This window comes from Aulostomus chinensis, chromosome 5 (assembly GCF_037954235.1).
Source record: "Aulostomus chinensis isolate RoL2024-O1b breed Wild chromosome 5, RoL_Achi_v1.0, whole genome shotgun sequence".
Lineage (NCBI taxonomy): Eukaryota > Metazoa > Chordata > Actinopteri > Syngnathiformes > Aulostomidae > Aulostomus > Aulostomus chinensis.
The window spans coordinates 23,289,819-23,307,837 of NC_141324.1; the positions used below are offsets into that span (position 1 = coordinate 23,289,819).

At 40.3% G+C, this 18,019-nt stretch overlaps 2 protein-coding genes across 2 annotated transcripts in view; one reads left to right on the forward strand and one right to left on the reverse strand.

The window, feature by feature from the left end:
- pth1r (parathyroid hormone 1 receptor) overlaps positions 1-4,014 on the forward strand; it is a 48,819-nt gene extending 44,805 nt beyond the window's left edge. Inside the window, exon 13 of the mRNA XM_086203992.1 lies at positions 34-4,014. Coding sequence (XP_086060118.1) covers positions 34-396 — 363 coding nt within the window. The 3' untranslated portion in view covers positions 397-4,014. The remainder of the gene's footprint in view (positions 1-33) is intronic.
- Positions 4,015-4,194: 180 nt separating this feature from the next.
- On the reverse strand, positions 4,195-17,970 carry tmie (transmembrane inner ear). Its single transcript, XM_086205088.1, has 4 exons — positions 17,860-17,970; positions 13,804-13,921; positions 9,977-10,126; positions 4,195-4,469 (listed from the first exon to the last, which is right to left on the reverse strand). Exons 1-4 carry the CDS (start codon positions 17,968-17,970, stop codon positions 4,195-4,197), a joined length of 654 nt encoding a protein of 217 aa, XP_086061214.1.
- Positions 17,971-18,019: the final 49 nt, after the last annotated feature.

An 18,019-nucleotide genomic window follows, 5' to 3' on the forward strand; every position in this document is an offset into this window, starting at 1 on the left:
TGAAATGTAAGACAATTCAACTTCTCTTCAAAGGTGCAAGCTGAGATCAAGAAGTCCTGGAGCAGGAGGACTCTGGCTCTGGACTTTAAGAGGAAAGCTCGGAGCGGCAGTAACACCTACAGCTATGGACCTATGGTATCACACACGAGTGTTACCAACGTCACTGCCAGGGGACCGCTGGCCCTCCACCTCACCACCAGGCTGGGGCCGGTGCCTGTGAATGGACACCGCAACCTCCCCGGGTACGTGAAGAATGGTTCTGTCTCTGAGAATTCGATACCTTCATCCGGCCAGGAGCTCCACATTCCTGAAGAACAACATTCTGCTCCAACGCGACCCTGCGAGGATGAGAAACCCTCACCGGTGGTGGAGGAGGAGAGGGAGACAGTCATGTGACATCTTTGTGTGTAAGGATACAAAACTGGAAGAAAACAAATCTTGAACTCAGGATGGTCTGAAGGGGAAACGCTGCGAGCTCCACCGCTGTCAGCTTTTTCTCCTGTGAATCGAGAACATTGCCAGCTGATGAGCTCAGTGTGAAGAGGTTTATGAGCTGGGCCCCCTCTCTCGGGGATGATGACCCTTATTATTGTGGCAAATTCAAAAACTCTTTCACCAACCACCTGCCACAGTGAATGTGTAAAAGTCTGAGAACAGACAGACATTTTTTTTTCTTCTTTTCCACTGCCATAATTTTTATCTGTCATTTTTTGTGCATAAATCACGAGTTGCCATGAACAGCCTTAATCTTGCTTTCAATCCCATTTGATTCATTCTTGCCGGCATTTTTGTTCTGCATCGATTTAAATCCACTTCAGTGTAAAAGGGAAGGTACTCAGGTAATTGAAGTCCTCTGTTGTATTGCGCCTATTTTTTAAAAAATAATTTTAGCTGTTTTAACATGTTCAACACTTCTCTCCCAAGGAGGCTGGTTATGTACGACTGTGTTCATTTTCTGTTTCAAAATGTACAGTTATTGATAATTCGTACTCTCTCAACTGATTTTACTCAGTTCAAATGAATGCTTCTTATTCATCTTCAGAAAAACGCACACACACACACGCGCGCGCTCACTCACTCACTCACACACCCTCGCACACACATATCATGATGCCAAAATTTGAATATTTCTTTGAAGATTGACTGTCTCTCTTCAGGGTCGCTAAAAGTTGAGATAAAACTAACACTTCAAAGTATTCAAAACAACAACAAAAAAGCGATCCCACTTAAATCACAGCATGCAAGAAAGTTTCCAGTGGAATGTTAAAAAAAAGGAGTGAATAACTAGAAAATCTTAAATTTCCCTGGAATTCCGAGGGTGAAGTTTGCTGTGGACAAAAACCCATGACAATTAAAAAAACAAAAAACAAACAAACATTCTAGATGGTCCAGTGTTATGCTGCTTATTCATGTATATACAAGTCACAATGTTTACAAAGATCAGAAATACATTCTAATTGTGAGCTAATATTGTGTATTAATATGTATAAAAAATGTTTTCAGTGTATATATATATATATATTTTTTTTTTTTTTTTTTTTTTTTACGTGTTTGTTTACGGAATGTTTGCGATCTTTGATTTCCTGTATAATCCAAAAGTAAACTGGTGAATAGATATATTTACAGAGGGCATTCAGACTTAGCATTTCAACAAGCATTCCACAGGAAATTTGGAACTCTGTAACCTTTCACTTCTAAGTCAAATCGCCTGTAATACCAAAGAGAAAAAGGCTCAATATGCCGACAGAGTAAAGGTTATTTTGCAGTCCTTCATTGTATTTGCCACCACATTGTTTACAGCGACCCAAAAGTCTTAAAAGGTGCGATGAAATTAGCCCTCTGACAATTAGTCCTGAAAGAAAAGAAGAAGAAAAAAAGGTGCTGAATCTCACCCACACGGTGGTAACTTTTATATATATACAGTATGTGACCGCAGTGGGCCAAATGAGAAAAAACGTATCCTGACCCTTTTTTTCCCCTGTTTCTCTCAGCTGGAATCAATTTTCACATCTCCACAGTTGGATTAGTCTCAATTTAGTACAGACTAAAATGTATGACAGATTTAGATCAGCTCAAACTCTTAGTCTTAATGAGCCGGAGGTGTTTAAGCTCACAGTATTCGATCATTCCACGTTTATTTAACTCTCGGGGGATCATTGAGGGCACGTCCTCGTATTTGTAGTGACTTCGACGGTAATCATGTTTATATTTCCTCTTGTGTGCAGTATTATCACACTTTTTACATTGTTTCTACCACCCTTTCTCACTGCCATCCTCATTTGGTGACTTCACTCTGACTGAAATACAGATTCAGACCCGTTAATCTTAAATTCTGGTCTGCTGCAGTCAGTCCATCATGCCTTTCTCTGCAAGTAAAGGATCACATGATGTCACGAACGTTTCGTTATTTCCTGTATTGCTTTCTTTGAGAAACCAACCAACATTACAAACTTTATCATGCAGAATTTTGAAAGTCATATTTTATATTTATATTGTCATAACTATACCATCTGAAGACCGAACTCAGTTCCTTTTTTTAAAATTCCGTTATCCTGATATCACATGTTAATTATTGCATTATCCCAAGATAACTGAGCCTGTTATCTTGTTGAACAGGTTAATGTATCCAGCTATCGCAACAAAACAAGTCCGTCTTCTTGAGATGGTGCGTGAGTTCTTTGTTTTCTTGAGAGAATACAGATGAGTTAAACGAGTCCATAAATCAAGCCGATATACCGTGTTAGGTCAGGGTGACTATACTTATTTTCTGGATAAGGTAGATAATAAAATGAATTACCCCGGAATCATTAGAAAACGTGTGTAGTTATCGCAAGATAACTCTAGTTTTTGCACATGCTAGGACACCGAATGTGTTGTGAACATCATTTCCTGCCGGCTTTAGTTTTCCTTTTGAGTGAAACCTAAAACCTGCTTTCTAAAAACGACACCTTCAACGGAAAGAAGGGGTTTCGAGCTGCAGGACAAAATCAAAATAAAAAATAGAAATGTGGGAAAAAGATGTCATTGATTTTTGTCGGTTGCATTTTTGGAAAATACGAAATATAGCATAACAACTAACCTTGCAGTAATTTTAGAAACATCCACAACACTCATGAGCCAGACGGCTTCCAGCTGTTTTTGACAGTTGGTCAGACGCCTGTGCGTTTGACTAATTAGTGGTGGAGTTCTCAGAAGTGCATTTTGGCCCTTGAGGGACTGGGATTGGACACAACTTGAACATTTCCATGAAGATTGGTCGAGACTGTGACTTGAGATTGCATGGATCGACTGCGGCGCTAACTGGCAGGTGGCTGCAGGCCAAAGCGACAGAAAAATGAAAAGACACTTGATAAACACTATCTTAAGGTCACTTCGGTCTCATTTTTCATATCTATCTAGTTTCTTTCAGCAGGTGTATCGTATTTATCTCACTTCGGAGTTTGCTCATTTAGGGGTTCAGTTGTAAGGCGTTTCAAGCTGCTGCCAACTACGGTGGTTATTTTTAAGATCCAATCTGGCTCTCCACTAATTGCCACTGGGGAAGTACACAAGTACACATTATGCTAGCGTTGTGTAATTCAGGCAATTTCTAGACATATTTAATTAGGAGGATGGTATCAGAGCATGAAAACCTTCTATTACCAAAAAAAAACAAAAAAAAACTCGTGGAGAATTCTATTTGAGCACTTTAATACCCTATAGTACAGTATTCTGGTCTGATTGTATCATGTTAGATGATTGTGTTTTGGAGGTGTACAATAAGGCCAATAATCATAGAGCTAATGTTGTATTACATTGTTTCAAATACCTCTCATGGAAGTATAATATGTGTTTCATTGTCTTTATTTATCTTGTGCTGAAATGAACTCAACGGATGCTTTAGGAAGCCGTCTGTGGGCAGTGACTGATCCTCCACGGTGATGTAGGCACATTGTAGATATCAGTGTAAACTTGGAATAAAATGGGACAGTGTTTTCTGGTTTCTAATGTTCATCGGTGAATTGTGAATACAACAATAAAACATATTATTTTACTGTACAGTTGGAAGGTGAGCTGTTTTTTTTAATGATTTGCCATAGATGGAATATCAATATTGCATATGTCTTAGATCCATTTATTTATCATAAAAATATAATTTGGGGGAAAAAAAATCTTCCCTTGGGAAAATACAAAATGTTTTTGTGTCCATGGAGATCATTTTTGAGCTTTCTTGGCTCCCCCTTTAGCTCCACCTTTGCCTCCTTTCTCCCCTTTGTCTCCCTTCTCAGAGGATCTCTTCCCTTTTCCTTCACCACCTTCTTTACCGCCTTTTTCCCCCTTTTTCTTTGTTGATGCCTCCTTTTCATCTGTTTTCCCTTCTTTGGCACCTTTGCCCTCTCTCTTCCCCTCCTTCATCTTCTTCTCTCCTTTATCAGCGTCCACCTTCTTAGAGACTGTCTTCACCTCCTCGTTTTCTTCTGCTTTTGCAGCTGCAAGAAAACAGAAAGAAGAAAAAAGAAGGTGAAAGGCATCGTGATCAGGTATCATTGAAGCTCTGCCTCGAAGTGTAATGGGGGGGGGGGATTAATCCGATAGAGTGCTTTGGTAAGTAGGTTGCATATAATGAAGGCACATCTGGTTCTATCTGTTCTAGTAAGCATGGTCTATTTATTTTCCTAATTTGACTGTTTTCCAACAGAAAAATGGGAGAGCGACAGTTGCACACTGAGCTTGTTTTCAGGAGATGACACCCAGAACATGACTAACAGAGGTAGCAAAGATATCTTCTCAAAGCGGGGGATATTTTATGTCGGTCAAATAATGAAATGTGTCATACCGAGACGTGCCAACTTTCCTCTGCTGCAAGCCTTCACTGTTTAAATTCAGTGGCCGGCTGAAACACATCCTTTAATGAAGGTGTTAATCCATATTTGCTGGATATTTACAACTGTTTTCCAGTGAAGGCAGTGGACCATAATAACTTTCCTGATGTGGAAAGCAAAAAATATGTTCTCATAAATAAACACATTCATGTTTTGAAAAAGTGTTCGGATGAAATATGTCAATCTTATAAATAGTTTTGACGCAAATGAGATATATTAGGATATATTATTAATAATAATAATATACTTTATTTGTATAGCACCTTTAATGCAAAGATTCCAACTCAAAGTGTTTTGGGGGTATTTGCTCATGCGATATTACAATTCTCAATTCTCAAACAAGGGCAAATTATGGAATAATAAAAAACTCTAAAATGACCACCATTTGTCCAATAATGTGATTACCCCCCCCCCCCCCAGTGAATTTCCCATGATCTTATATATACAGTATGCATATGTATATACATGAATATTATTTATCTTTAGAGAATAAAATGGTGGAAGAAAATCAGATGTGAATAGAAAATAATAATGGTCCTGGAACGAGAGAATCTGCAGTCAATGAGTTTGAGTCGCTCGGTCCTCTGAGGACAGGTGATCTGGAAGACGTGCGAATCTCAAATCTGTACGTCTGAAGATCGTCATTCTGTAGGGAGCTGAACAGCAACACCACTTACCAGGTGCTCGGTGTCACGGCACACAAACGATACTGATCTTCTCCTGTTCCTCTTGGCAAGAAATCCCCCCTAATGTCACCAACCCACAGCTTCTCTGAGGTCTTTTGCTCACAATTATGGAAGAAAAATCCAAATAAATAAATAATTTTTTTTTAAAAAGTTCTGCAACACCTGCAGGCTTTTACTTTCTCCGATTTTACTATTTAGTTTCAATGAAGATTTCTCTCTTTTGTGAAACAAAGATCGTTAATGAGATCATGAACAGTTTTTAAAACTACCGTCCGTGTACAGAAAAAGACAACGTCATGCCTACCTGGCTGTGATAAAGCTGAAGGAGAAGCTCGGACTTGATTTTACAGCAACTGTTGCTTCAGAGTGACGCTCGAAGCTTCGTAGATCGACGCCTTGTGTGTTTTACCAGCAGCAAAGCAAACATCTGTCTGGTTCTCTGTAAATGCTACAGAGACTCTACATACATAAACACAGGTTGAGAACATCCAGGTAATGTTAAACGTCGCCCGAGGGGGGTGTGCGTAAACCTGAAATTATTTTGGTCCCATATTTCACTCTGATAGGTGAATCCAACTGACTTCAAATAATCAACCAACCATCAAAATGTTTGTGAACAGATGTCTTTGTGTTTTGGCTAAATTCTGAAAATATCCTCATTTCTCCTCCACCTCCAAGCTGTGTCGCTTCTTTTCTTCTCTACAGTCGAAATTTTCGATGGGCGGGAGGTGTTTGATCGTTCCTGTGAGTTAAAGTCGGGGCTGGCATTTCAGCTTTTTATAAAAAGGAAAAAGCAGCACGTTGCTGAATGTGGCACTGCAATTAAATGTCACATTGTGACACACTGATGTGTCATAGAGTGCATTGTTCCAAATTCTGGCAAACTTTCTTTTTTTAAGCCCTGTTTTCCCTTCTAGTGCTGAATGCGGCTCTTCAGTCTCTGCGCGAGCAAGGATTGAGATTAGTATGACATGGATGACGTTGGCGCCTTGTAAACGATGAAGAGCATTTCTCAAATGTCCAGTAAAGTTCACTAACTGGAACTTAACTAGAACTTGTGTCACAGTTCACTCTTGATGGAACAACCTCGAACAACCTTTTCCTCACTCACCTCAGAGGAAGCAGGGAGAGATGATTATAGATAAATGAAAGTGGCCATGAGTTTTCAGCGACTGTATTTTTGTATGATTTTCTATGAACTTATGAGAAAGAGGAGACAGAAACAGAAGAAATGGTTCTGTCCTTCTCCTTCTTTCTGTGTATTTTCAGCCATCACCGGCCATCCATCCATTTTCTATACTGCTTATCCTGTTAAGGGTGGCGGGGGGTGGGGGGGGCTGGAGCCTATCCCAGCTAACATTGGGTGAGAGGCAGGGTTCACCCTGGACAGGTCACCAGTTCATCCCAGGGCCAACACATAGAGACAGACAACCATTCACACTCACAGTCACACCTACGGTCAATTTAGAGTATCAATCAGCCTCGTCCCCTCTTGATGTCTTTGGACTGTGGGAGGAAGCTGGAGTACCAGAGAGAACCCACACAGGAACGGGGAGAACATGGAGACTCCACACAGAAAGATCCTGTGCTCAAGCTGGGGCTCGCACCTGGAACCTTCTTGCTATGAGGTGACAGTGCTGACCACTGCACCACCGTGCCGCCCCTATTCCTGGCCAGGAGCGTGCAAATGTTGCCAACTTTACGGTACACCTGGTGCTCATGTGCACATGAAAGCTATGATGAGTTCTTACAATATTTGTTCTTAGACACAGTTTTTATAGCCACCTCGTTGTCTGAGTCTTACGCAACATTCACTAATGGCTGAAAACACGATTGCATATTTCTGCACATTCATCTGACAAGCTTTTATTATGCGTGGAAAATTATATTCACGCACGAAAGATGACAGGGAGTCTTTCTGGACTCATATTCATCACAATGAACTGCTGAGATTAAAAAAAAATCCTGGTTATTATTGCTTTGCATAATCAAGCTCCCACAAAAAAAGTAATTTTATTCCATCTTCTATTCCATCAAAACCCTAAGTAGGAATGAAAATACCACGACTCTCAATCCAAACCATTTTTTTTTTAGGCATTTTTACGTGTTTTATTTGGGCATGAGATAACACAATTTGCAAAGGCAGTTTGCATTTTTCCTTGTGCAATCACGTCAACACTCCCTAATCATTTGCTAAAGCAAATACAGAATGATTGGAGTTCACGGTTGAGAGCAGCGAATAAACGTGTGTTGGTCTTAAACGATGGTAGCAGCTGCAGCTCCTCTCCGGTTCCACTGATTGGTCAGTTTGATTGTCATGCAGGAAGATTCCCTCGGATGCAAATTAAATCCACTATCTGAGATGACACTTCAGATTTAACAGCAACGGACGCCTTCGCCACAGGAAGTTCAACCCATGATTTTTTTTTTTTTGAAATCACACATCTTGTTCTGTTACACTGGTAAAACTTATTGACAGCTCAATTACACTAAATTAATTGCACCATAACCAACTAATCTATTTGTGCACACAAACGTGAACACCCAGAGGAGGAGGGGACAGATGTCAGTCCCTATTCCTCACCATTCAAATGCCACAACAAAGCAGCTCCCATGAGAGCTCGTGTACACACAAGACTCACGATGACCAGAAACAGAAGAAAACTGGAGGCGATGAAACACTTCTGAACATTTAATCACAGATGAAGACAAAGCAGATAATAGAGGACAGCCCATCCAACAGCAAACACACAATTAGGGAAACAGACAAACATGGAGCAGGCCTTTGGAATGATACTGTATGCATCTTTAGTGACGACTGTAACTTTGCAGAATTGCCAAAACATTAACAGAGTCATGGGCACTCACTTTTTCAGGCAAATGTGCATTATGCAAAATATGGGCATTTGCGGTATTCAAAAAGGTTTCAGAAAGTAGAAAGCCTGAGAAAATATTCAAGGTTCAGAAGAGGTTCAAAGAAAGAGCACTTAAAAAAAACAGCACTTGTATTTTATTGCAACAGTCAGTATTCATGTTCTCCTGGTTGGACCTTGAGCTGCATGACATCACTGCAACTGCCTACATCCCTACTGAAGCTTTACTTTGCAAAACATGCTTTTATAGGATGCGTTTTATTCATTTTAATAGCCAGCTGCATCGCTGACGGCTGCATCATTGACTGCAGTGTGTGATTCCTGCTCGATGAACGCTATCATTGTTTTTAAAGAGCCTGAAAGATGAGACGAACATTTCGAAAGGAGAAAAAAAAATTATTCAGTATCTGGTAGAATAAGCGAGCCGGGGTCCTCGCTGACTCTTAGTGGTGAAACCTCACTGTTGTTAGCGCTTTCTACCTGCTCAGAGACTGTCTGTACAGCAGAAGCTTCAGGAGCAGGTGGAAGAAGAGCTGGGAGAAGAGAAGAGAAGAGAAGAGAAGAGAAGAGAAGAGAAGAGAAGAGAAGAGAAGAGAAGAGATTTCCACACAAGTATATCAGTACAGCCAAAGATCTGAATCAAGAGCAGCAACTTTTGTGACAGTAAAAGAGACAGAAAGATTAGATTTTCAACTACCAGTAATAGTAGAAAGGCAGCTGTTCTTAAAGTGATACTTCACCCAAAGTGTACTTTGCCTTTCAAGTACTCATAAATAGGTGTCTTGAGTTCACCAACATATATTTTACACCCTGCATTCCTTCTTTGTGACTCCAAAATTCAGAGAGATATGATCACATATGTTTAGCTTGAAGCTAACTTGTGACTGATGGCAAACAACAGCCATAGAAAAACAACAGGCCTCAAACTACACAAAAATGTTATTTTACAAACTGTCATTGTCCATTTTAATCCATGGCTTCTTTTCATCCCACCCTTCCCTTGTAATCCAAAACAATTAGAAAAACGTAAGCTTAATTTCAGAGTTGGAAAACAGACATTTTTAGATTGTCTGGTGTTGTTAACCATCAGTCGTTGTTCGCTTCAAGCTACATAAACATGACTTACCTGTAACCACTTGAGAGGCAAAAATAACGCTTTAGGCTTGAAGAATCTCTTTGATCATTAAGAGCTTGAAGTGAACCTGTAGATTCGTCGCATTTTCTGGCGACTGGACTGGCCCGAGGTAGCTCCTACTCGCCTACCTGCGTGCTGACAACTCTCAGGTGCGTTTTTGTATCATAAAGCAATAACAGACCTGGAGCTGTAATGTTCTCTCTGTAGGTTATGCATTTCACAAGACTTCACCATTTGACATTTTAGACTCCTTTCAAATAATTTCATTTCCTCACTCAGAGCCGTCAGGATGAAATGTTAACCCGGTGCGTCTTAGTCACAGAGCGGCTCCAGGAAAGCACGGCAGTCAACATGAGCTTGTGTAACACAGCCAACTAAATAGGAGTTATCACACTGAGAAGACATGAGAGAGGTACTTACATCCTGGTATCTCAGTCAGCTCATTCAGAGGTGGCACTGTCTCTAATGTGTTGGCGTATTTCTTGGCGGCCTGTCTCTGTGCATGCCGTGCCTCTATTTCCTTCTTGGTTCTTGGGATTCGGCACTTGAATATACAACAGAGAGTGATAACTGCAGGAGGGTGAGAGGAGAGAAATATGAGTAGGATTTGTCATTTTATGAAATTGTCAATCCTTGCGCAAAGAAAAAAGCATTGCTCTTCAACTTTTCTGAATACTGTACTCAATAGGAACTGGTGCATTTGTTTGTTAGTTAGTTACGGCTCTATGCACTGCACACAACAGGTTGTTTTAGTTCATGTCCTCCATGCAAGCACCTGGAATAATCATGAATCACATTTTGAAGTAATAAAGTCTTCATCATCAGTTGAATTAGCATGTCAAAATCTGTTCCAGTACAGTTTCGTCTGAAAAAGCTTTTAATTTGGAATAATATCAAACAGTTGGAGAAAAAAAAAATCCCACTATCCACCTAATATTTGTACACAGAACCAATTTAACACCTTGCAGCTCGCCCTCCTGAGCCAACAGTTTATACTCTAAACACTGATAGTAGCGACTGATGCCATCTAGTGGCTGTAATAATTATGACAACATGAAGGTCAGAAGACACGTGACATTAACAAACGGAGACATAGGGTGACTGCAGGCTGCTGAGTGGGGACAGATGTTTTGGAGAGTGGATGCAGCTTAAGTGGGCTGTTGATTTTATGTTGCCAGTGATGAGTTTTGGCTTCTTATTTTTGTCAAAACATTCCTGATTTTACCTCATGATCTTCACTTCAAACTAGCCAGTCGTGTTTGTGTCTAACCAGACCACTAAAAATGCGTTGGATCAAAGGGTCGGAACCAATGTTTTGCTGAAGGAGTGCCGGAGGACTTCTTGCTATAAACACCTAATCAAGTTCCCTCCATCTTCTGTCTTTGTTTAGAGGGCTGAATAGGTACTTTTACACGTACAATATGTTTTAGGAGTGAGGTACACTCCTTTAGGGGTCAAACCCTGAGATATTTACCAAAGAGCTCCTCAACCAGGAAATTCCAAGTTGTCCTGTATTATATCTGTTTAAATCCAACACATCTGAGCTTCCTGTCTATGCACGAGCAAATAATTTGTATTTCTGTCTTCGTAACCGCAACGAAAAATTTTGTGTTCAAGTGGAAATCACGTACACCACTCGCCGGTAGAAGTTTTGACTCTGTTGCGCGGTCTCACGGCACCAAAGGAAAGATCATAAGGTTCAGGTCAGAGGTTCTTGTAGCTGATACCAATATTGTATGGTTGTGTGTTTATCATGCTACTTGTGTTCTAAATAACTCAAAACTGTATCCGCTCGTATAAATAAAAAAAAATTAATAAAAACTCCTGGTGTGTCAAAGAGCATGCTGCCCTGAGGGGATAACAACACACTGGCTCTGTGCCATGATAACACCTAGCGTAGCATGAAACTAACAAGCTCCCTCATTGTTTTGTCTGCATGTGTTCCGTATATTAGTGGAACAACAAAACCACCCAAGAGGATAACACCTGCCGGCAATGATGGGGAGCCAGGGTGATAATGTGTGATAATTTAATCAAAATAACCACAAATTCATAGCAACGTACAATGTCACTCACGAGTATGCTTTTTTTATGGTTTCTATTTTTTTTTTTTGAAGCCCGAAGCGTGGAGGAATAGCTGTAAAGCAAAGATAGAAGTTTATTGCATTTAATTTAGAAATAAAATGTTTTCCTCATTTCTCGACTTAATTATCACATTAATTCAGAATCGCAGCAAAAAAACCATTGTCTCAAGACAGTTCAGCAAGTCATATTCTTAATTAAAAAAAAACAGAGCTGATTTTTTTTCTTATTATCTCATGAATTCATGAAATAATGTTTTCTTTTCGGAATGAATGGAACAATTAAACCATAAATTCAGAAAAAAGCCGATTTCTAGTCTATACTGTACGTGTAGCTCAGAGCAAAACAGATAAGAGGAGACTGCATGGAGGCAGCAGCGTGAGCTGCACTTAGTCAGTCGTGTCAGTCATGAACAACTCCAGTTTCAAAGATCTGCCACTGAGCAACCTGTTTTCAGTGTTTGTCTAGCACGAGCGGCCACTTTGACACATTCAACATCAGACGACTGAAAATCTATGGAGGCTGCTCGCGCTCGGATCAACAAGGTTTTATCCAGAGAGCACAATGGCGGGGTCACATCAGGAGATTCTGAGGCGCTGATATCTCGCACTACTCAGTGGAAAAGGGTCTGAGAGGCAAAGAAGGCGTATGCCCATCAAACTGGAAAAATTGCTTTTCATCTGTCTTTCCTGCAACCGTGATTGATATTAAAGCAGGCTTATCTTGGCAGTGAACGACAGACCAATCAAGACGCAGCCTAGTTAATGTCTGTACAGGTTTACGACCAGTAGGGAATGTCTACCAAAATGAAGTGAAAGAGGCTTTTGGGAATTTAGTGATGTCATGACGTCAGAATGGAGCTCAGCTGAAAATAAGAGGAAAAAGTCCCAGAGGCGCTATTCATCATTGCTCTCCACCCAGTCAATAACAATGGTTGTGGGACTCTTTGGTGAAATGAACTCAGCTGCAGGATGAAGCCGTCGCAAACATGCCGGGGATGCCGGCACCATGCAGGTGCAGCCTAATGACGCTTGTGGGTTGTAAATTTCAGTTGTCGAAGGCCTCAATTGTCTCTGTCTTGATTGTGTATAGAGAAGCAACTGATTGACTTTCTTCTCCGGAGAGCGAGTTAATGGATGCTGGTGACACTAAAGGCAGTTGCAAGTCACCTCAGAGAGGACTTTGAAATATTGTTGATTTAAAATGTGTCAACAACCAGGTGTATGTGATGTGGCCGTCTATTGGTAAAAAAAAACAAACAAAAAAACAAAAACGATTTGAGCACTTAGGGAGGCTCTCGATCAGGAATAGTTGGCAGCTGCAAATTACTGTAGATGCTCTTTCTTTCAAGTGCATAACAGCATGTTGAAGAGATTGAAGAAGTGCAAAGCAAAACATACTTGACTACATCGTCCACAAGAGGGGGGCGGTAATTGCACCAGAGGCAAACAAATTGCTGTGCTTCATTCTGATGTGTCAAAGTTCTATTTCTCGTCTCTCAAATCAAAACCTGCAGCCAAAACAGATTTAGTTGTTATTCCAGATCGACTCCAAATGATGCAGTGAGGCTACGCAGGAAAGAATGATATCCGCACACCGGATCAAGACTTCCCAGCGGTTTATTTGCTTGCTTGCAATCTTTTGACCCACACAGAGACTTCTCAAGACCAATATCCTTTTTTGCCATTCATTGCGCTGAGCTAACTAGCGGTCAGCCGATCTCCGTGGGTCTCAGCTCCTTAAGAGGCTAGAAGGGTATCTATCATGTTGTCTGGCTCCCATCTTTTGTAATCAACAAATGAATACAAAAAAAAAATAGTTTGTGCAATTAACTGGGAATTTAGGAGCGCGGAACGAAATGAGGCCAAAGACCAAAAAATATTCAGCTGTATAGAAAAGTTCAGGAAATCTCTGGAACGCGTTGGTTTGAGTTGAAGACGACCAGACTGAGAGCAAACAGGGGGAGAGCACAGTCTGTTTTTCCTGTAAAAGTTAGAGCCACTATCTGATGACTCACTCCCAGAGAACTGAAATGATCAACCCCCCCCCCCAATACAACATGAAGATTGTCACTCAGGAGATACATAATTGCATCCACAGACAAGCACTTATTTCAAGACATGTTTTTTTCTTTTAATGAATGTATTTAAATGAGGGATACCTACCGACAGCGAGAACAAACACTGCAAAGATGCCGATGACTTGCCATAACCTCAGCCCCCAAAAGACAACAGTCTCTGAGGTGACAGGGTCAGGTTTCTTTGGGGGATCAGTGGGTAACAGCTAAGAGCAAAACAAAACAAAAAAAAGAGAATACATTCATTTTAGTACTACATAATACAAATACACGTGACTAAACAAACGGGGATTCAAGATCTACAGCCGATAAGAAAGTGGTTCTCAACCTTTCCAAGTCGCAGCACTGTTTTTGCTTACCTGTTGTAAAATTTGTCTTAAAAACGGCACCAGCACAGTCAGCATGTGTGCGTCAGGCCCAAAGCAACAACAAAATAGTGGAAACAAAAAAATTTGTCATTGTTTTTATAGTTTGTGCTTGTTTTATGTATTTTTCAAGAGCAGATCGATGCCAAGAAAAAAATAACACTCCTACAGGCAATTAAATGTAAATAAATACTGTCTGAAATTGTTATTTCGTTCTTTTTTTTTTTTCTCACACAAGCATTTTCTGACCCCAGCAACACCCTTGTAGGGCTCCCAACCCTCAGATTAAGAAATTCTAGTTGAAGTTTTGTTTTGTTTTGTTTTTTTAAACACAGCCTCAGTCCTATTAACCCTGAGACATAAGCCAGAGAGGCGTTCGAAGACCTGGAAAGGACAGCGCTTCCCTAATCACCAGCCACAGCGGTGTCACAGGAACAGCGTTCAGTGCGGTGCGGAGCAACACACATTCATCTCAGTTTCAGTCTGCACACTGTAATTTCCAACCCTGTAATGTTGGTATGGCTGAGGGATCCATTTTATTTATTATTTATCTGTCTATGTAGATTTATGACATTTAACTGAACTGAGCTGCCCCTGACATACAGTTTACAAGAACTGCAACACAAAACCACACAGCTGAATTGAAGGTTTTTTTTCTTTTTTTGGGGGGGGGGGGGTACTGAAGGCATGGGTTAAATGCTAAAATTTTGAAAAAAAAAAAAAAAAGAGCACAGCTGAAAGGTCTTTAGCATTTCCTAAGCGGCTGCCAAGAAAACAAACAGCAACCTGTGGGTTTTCATGGCGCTGTCACCACCTACATTTCCCCTCACTTGACACCAGCAAGAGCTGCGCTCTATAAACACGATTCTATTTAGAATTTTCCTACATTCTCTCTGAAATTTCTTGATTGTCTTTGACGTCTAAATTCCGTGGTGCACATAATGTAATCAATAATGTCAGGAACAAACTCTTGGCGTTCTCTAGAGTAAGGGATCGAGGAACAATTCATATGAAAAGTGTGTGTGTGTGTGTGTGTGTGTGTGTGTGTGTGTGTGTGTGTGTGTGTTTGTATGAGATCAATGATGGCTACTTTGCCAGAGCCTGCTGAGCTTTGGTTCCCTTATAAAACCATCATTAGTGTTTCTCTCTGTCTACTGCGTATCGATCCCTCGGATGGATGATACAGGACTGTTTAGGAAACTCTACACTTTAGTCCATAAAACTACAAGCAATGGATCAGTAAATGGACACTTATTGCATTTGATGGATACATAAGACCGTTACACACGCTGTGAAATGTTTTAAGAATAAGAGCAGGCAGACGTATGGCAGAAGTAAACATCAGTGACTCCTGGGGGAATACGTTCGCTTTGGTTGGGATAGAAATATGAATTTAAAAACAATTGATTACATTTTGTTCCTCATAAAAAAAAAAAAAAAATGCTTGGATCTATATTTTAAAGTAGAGGGGACTGAATAAATACGTAGGATTCCAGAAGCTTAATCTGTTGGTGAGAACTCTTAAATATGAAGCCCTGGAGTGGTTTGTGCTTTTATGTATTTTGTGGCCATGATATACAGCTTGTTTACACAATTTGACTAATTTGTGGCCACAAGATATAACTTGTTCCCACAACTGTATTAATAGTGACCAATTTGTAATTCATTTTTGAACGTATTTATTCATGTTTGACATGATTACTTGTTCTCTGCATTGTTTCTGTCTGAAGAACTGATTTGCCTGACTATTTGTGTATCTGTAAATACAGTTTATTAAAAAAACAACAACAAAAATAAATTAATTAATAATCGTGGCCATGAGATTTCTTCCCAGGTTTTGATTTATTTGTTGCTGTGTGTTACAACTTGTTCCCACAGCTTGATACATTTGTGGCAACAAAGTAATCAGCACTTCCCACACTTTGAATAAATTGAGATTTAGTGGTCAGGAGATGAAGGCAACTGGTAAACAATAATAAATCAAAGTGTGGGAACGAGAACATACGCATACTGACAGTTTTATCATTTCCATCACAAAGTTTGATTTTCTGCCTGTATGGCCACTCCAGGCCTCCGTACATCAGCATCTTAACACGTTCTCAGCTTCAGGGTTTTTTAATGTTTGTTGAGAAATGATTTGCTTCACGCTAAATGGGACAGTAGCAATTTTTTTTTTTTTTTTGGTACAAAAGCAAGACTGTAAAGTTGAACAAAGAATCTGTATGAGAAATAATCACAGCTCATGTTGATGCAACTCCCACAGTAGGATTAGCCTTAATGAGGCACTGCTCTTAAACAACCATTTCTGCTTACGCGATTATGTAATGCTAAGTACTTTTCTCTCGAGGGGAATTTCATGTTGCAGGATTAGGGGCCTAAACCTCAAGTTTCCTTTTCACGCAACAAACAACAGATTCACAGGCGAACTGACCTGAAGTTACTTCAGAGTGATTGTTTGATTGCAGGAATTATGACATATTTGTGTTTGTTTGTGGGTTCTTTTGGTGATGGATGGCAGGTCACCCTGTAACTGACATGTCTGGATATTCTTCCACAAGTAAGTTCTTTGTTTTGTTTATATAATAAGAAAGTTTAGGGAGGATTAACATCCTAAAATAGAAAATTATTATTCACTGTGTAACAGCCAGAGGCGTGAAGTTGTAATTTAGAAATTGGATACATAAAAAGGAAAAGCATGTCAAGCCTAGAAACATTTAGAAATTAGCAACCTTGACAAACTAATTTTCAAACTGAAGGATAACTTTAACTTATCACATTAAAATGAAACTTATAAACATGAACTTTTGTTGGCTCTCGCAGTGTTTGGAGGTATTGATCTGGTCTAGAGGCTGAAAATATTTATTCATTGTGCTTTATTTTGTTGGTTGTATCCAATCGATGCTGTCTTTTGTCATCGGAAGAAAGCTTTTTTCTACAACGTCCTTATGCTTTCTCTCGCCTCGTATTTTAGATTCAAGTGTCGGACACTGCAGACGTGTTCAGTCTAGGATTTGGAGTCACTTTAGCCTTTCCGCTTTCTGCCAATATTTTGTATTCAACTCTGACCTCACTTGCAGTGGTGCCCAAACTTTCGCCCTGCCTAAACCTCAACCTAAATGGCTATTAAAATGCCATTTGTACCACCGTCTCAGTCTTTTCATTATTTTTTATTCTGAGTTCAACTCTACCCAAGTGCCACTCTGCCGGCTGGTGACATCATTACGGAAAAAAGAATCGTTACTTTTATCGATCCAACATTTTTTACCTCACGCAAAAAGAGAACAAAAATGTGTTCAATAATGTCTTTATTTTTAGGCCACTATTATTTTTATTTTTACATGGGGGGGGGGGGGGTCAAATTTTATGGCGAGCTTCCTGCTTTAATGCAATATTCCATAGTTTGTGTATGTAAAGATATAAAATGAAACCACAAGAAATTATACAGCCTACAGAGTGTTGACCCAAGGGTGTTAATTTGTCCTCTCATTCATGCAGCGTTCACAGCAAATTTTCTCTAAGTAAACACGGAGGATTTCAGGCGGGGCTTATTAATGGTTCCTATTCTGCAGAATGTAAACCATCAACTTCTGGTGCAGGAGCATCTCATCGTCTTTCAGTCTTAATTCACTCGTGTCTTGTCAAATAAAGCAAGCGACAACTCTGGCAACCAAATCATACAAAGCAGCAAAGAGACTGTGGCTCAGATCACGGAGTCACCCTCAGGTTATTCCTGAGTAACCTGTGGAGGACATGCATGGTGATGTAGCGGGGGCTCTTACCTCAGGATCCGGGATCTGGGAGAAGACAGAGGACAAGCACTGAGACAGCAGCACTGCTCCCCAGCCCCGCAGGAGAAGCTGAGGTGGACATACCAGCTGATCCCCAACCATTCTCTCCCAGCCACCCAGCCACCCTTCCCCCCCTCTCTCCCCTCTCCCT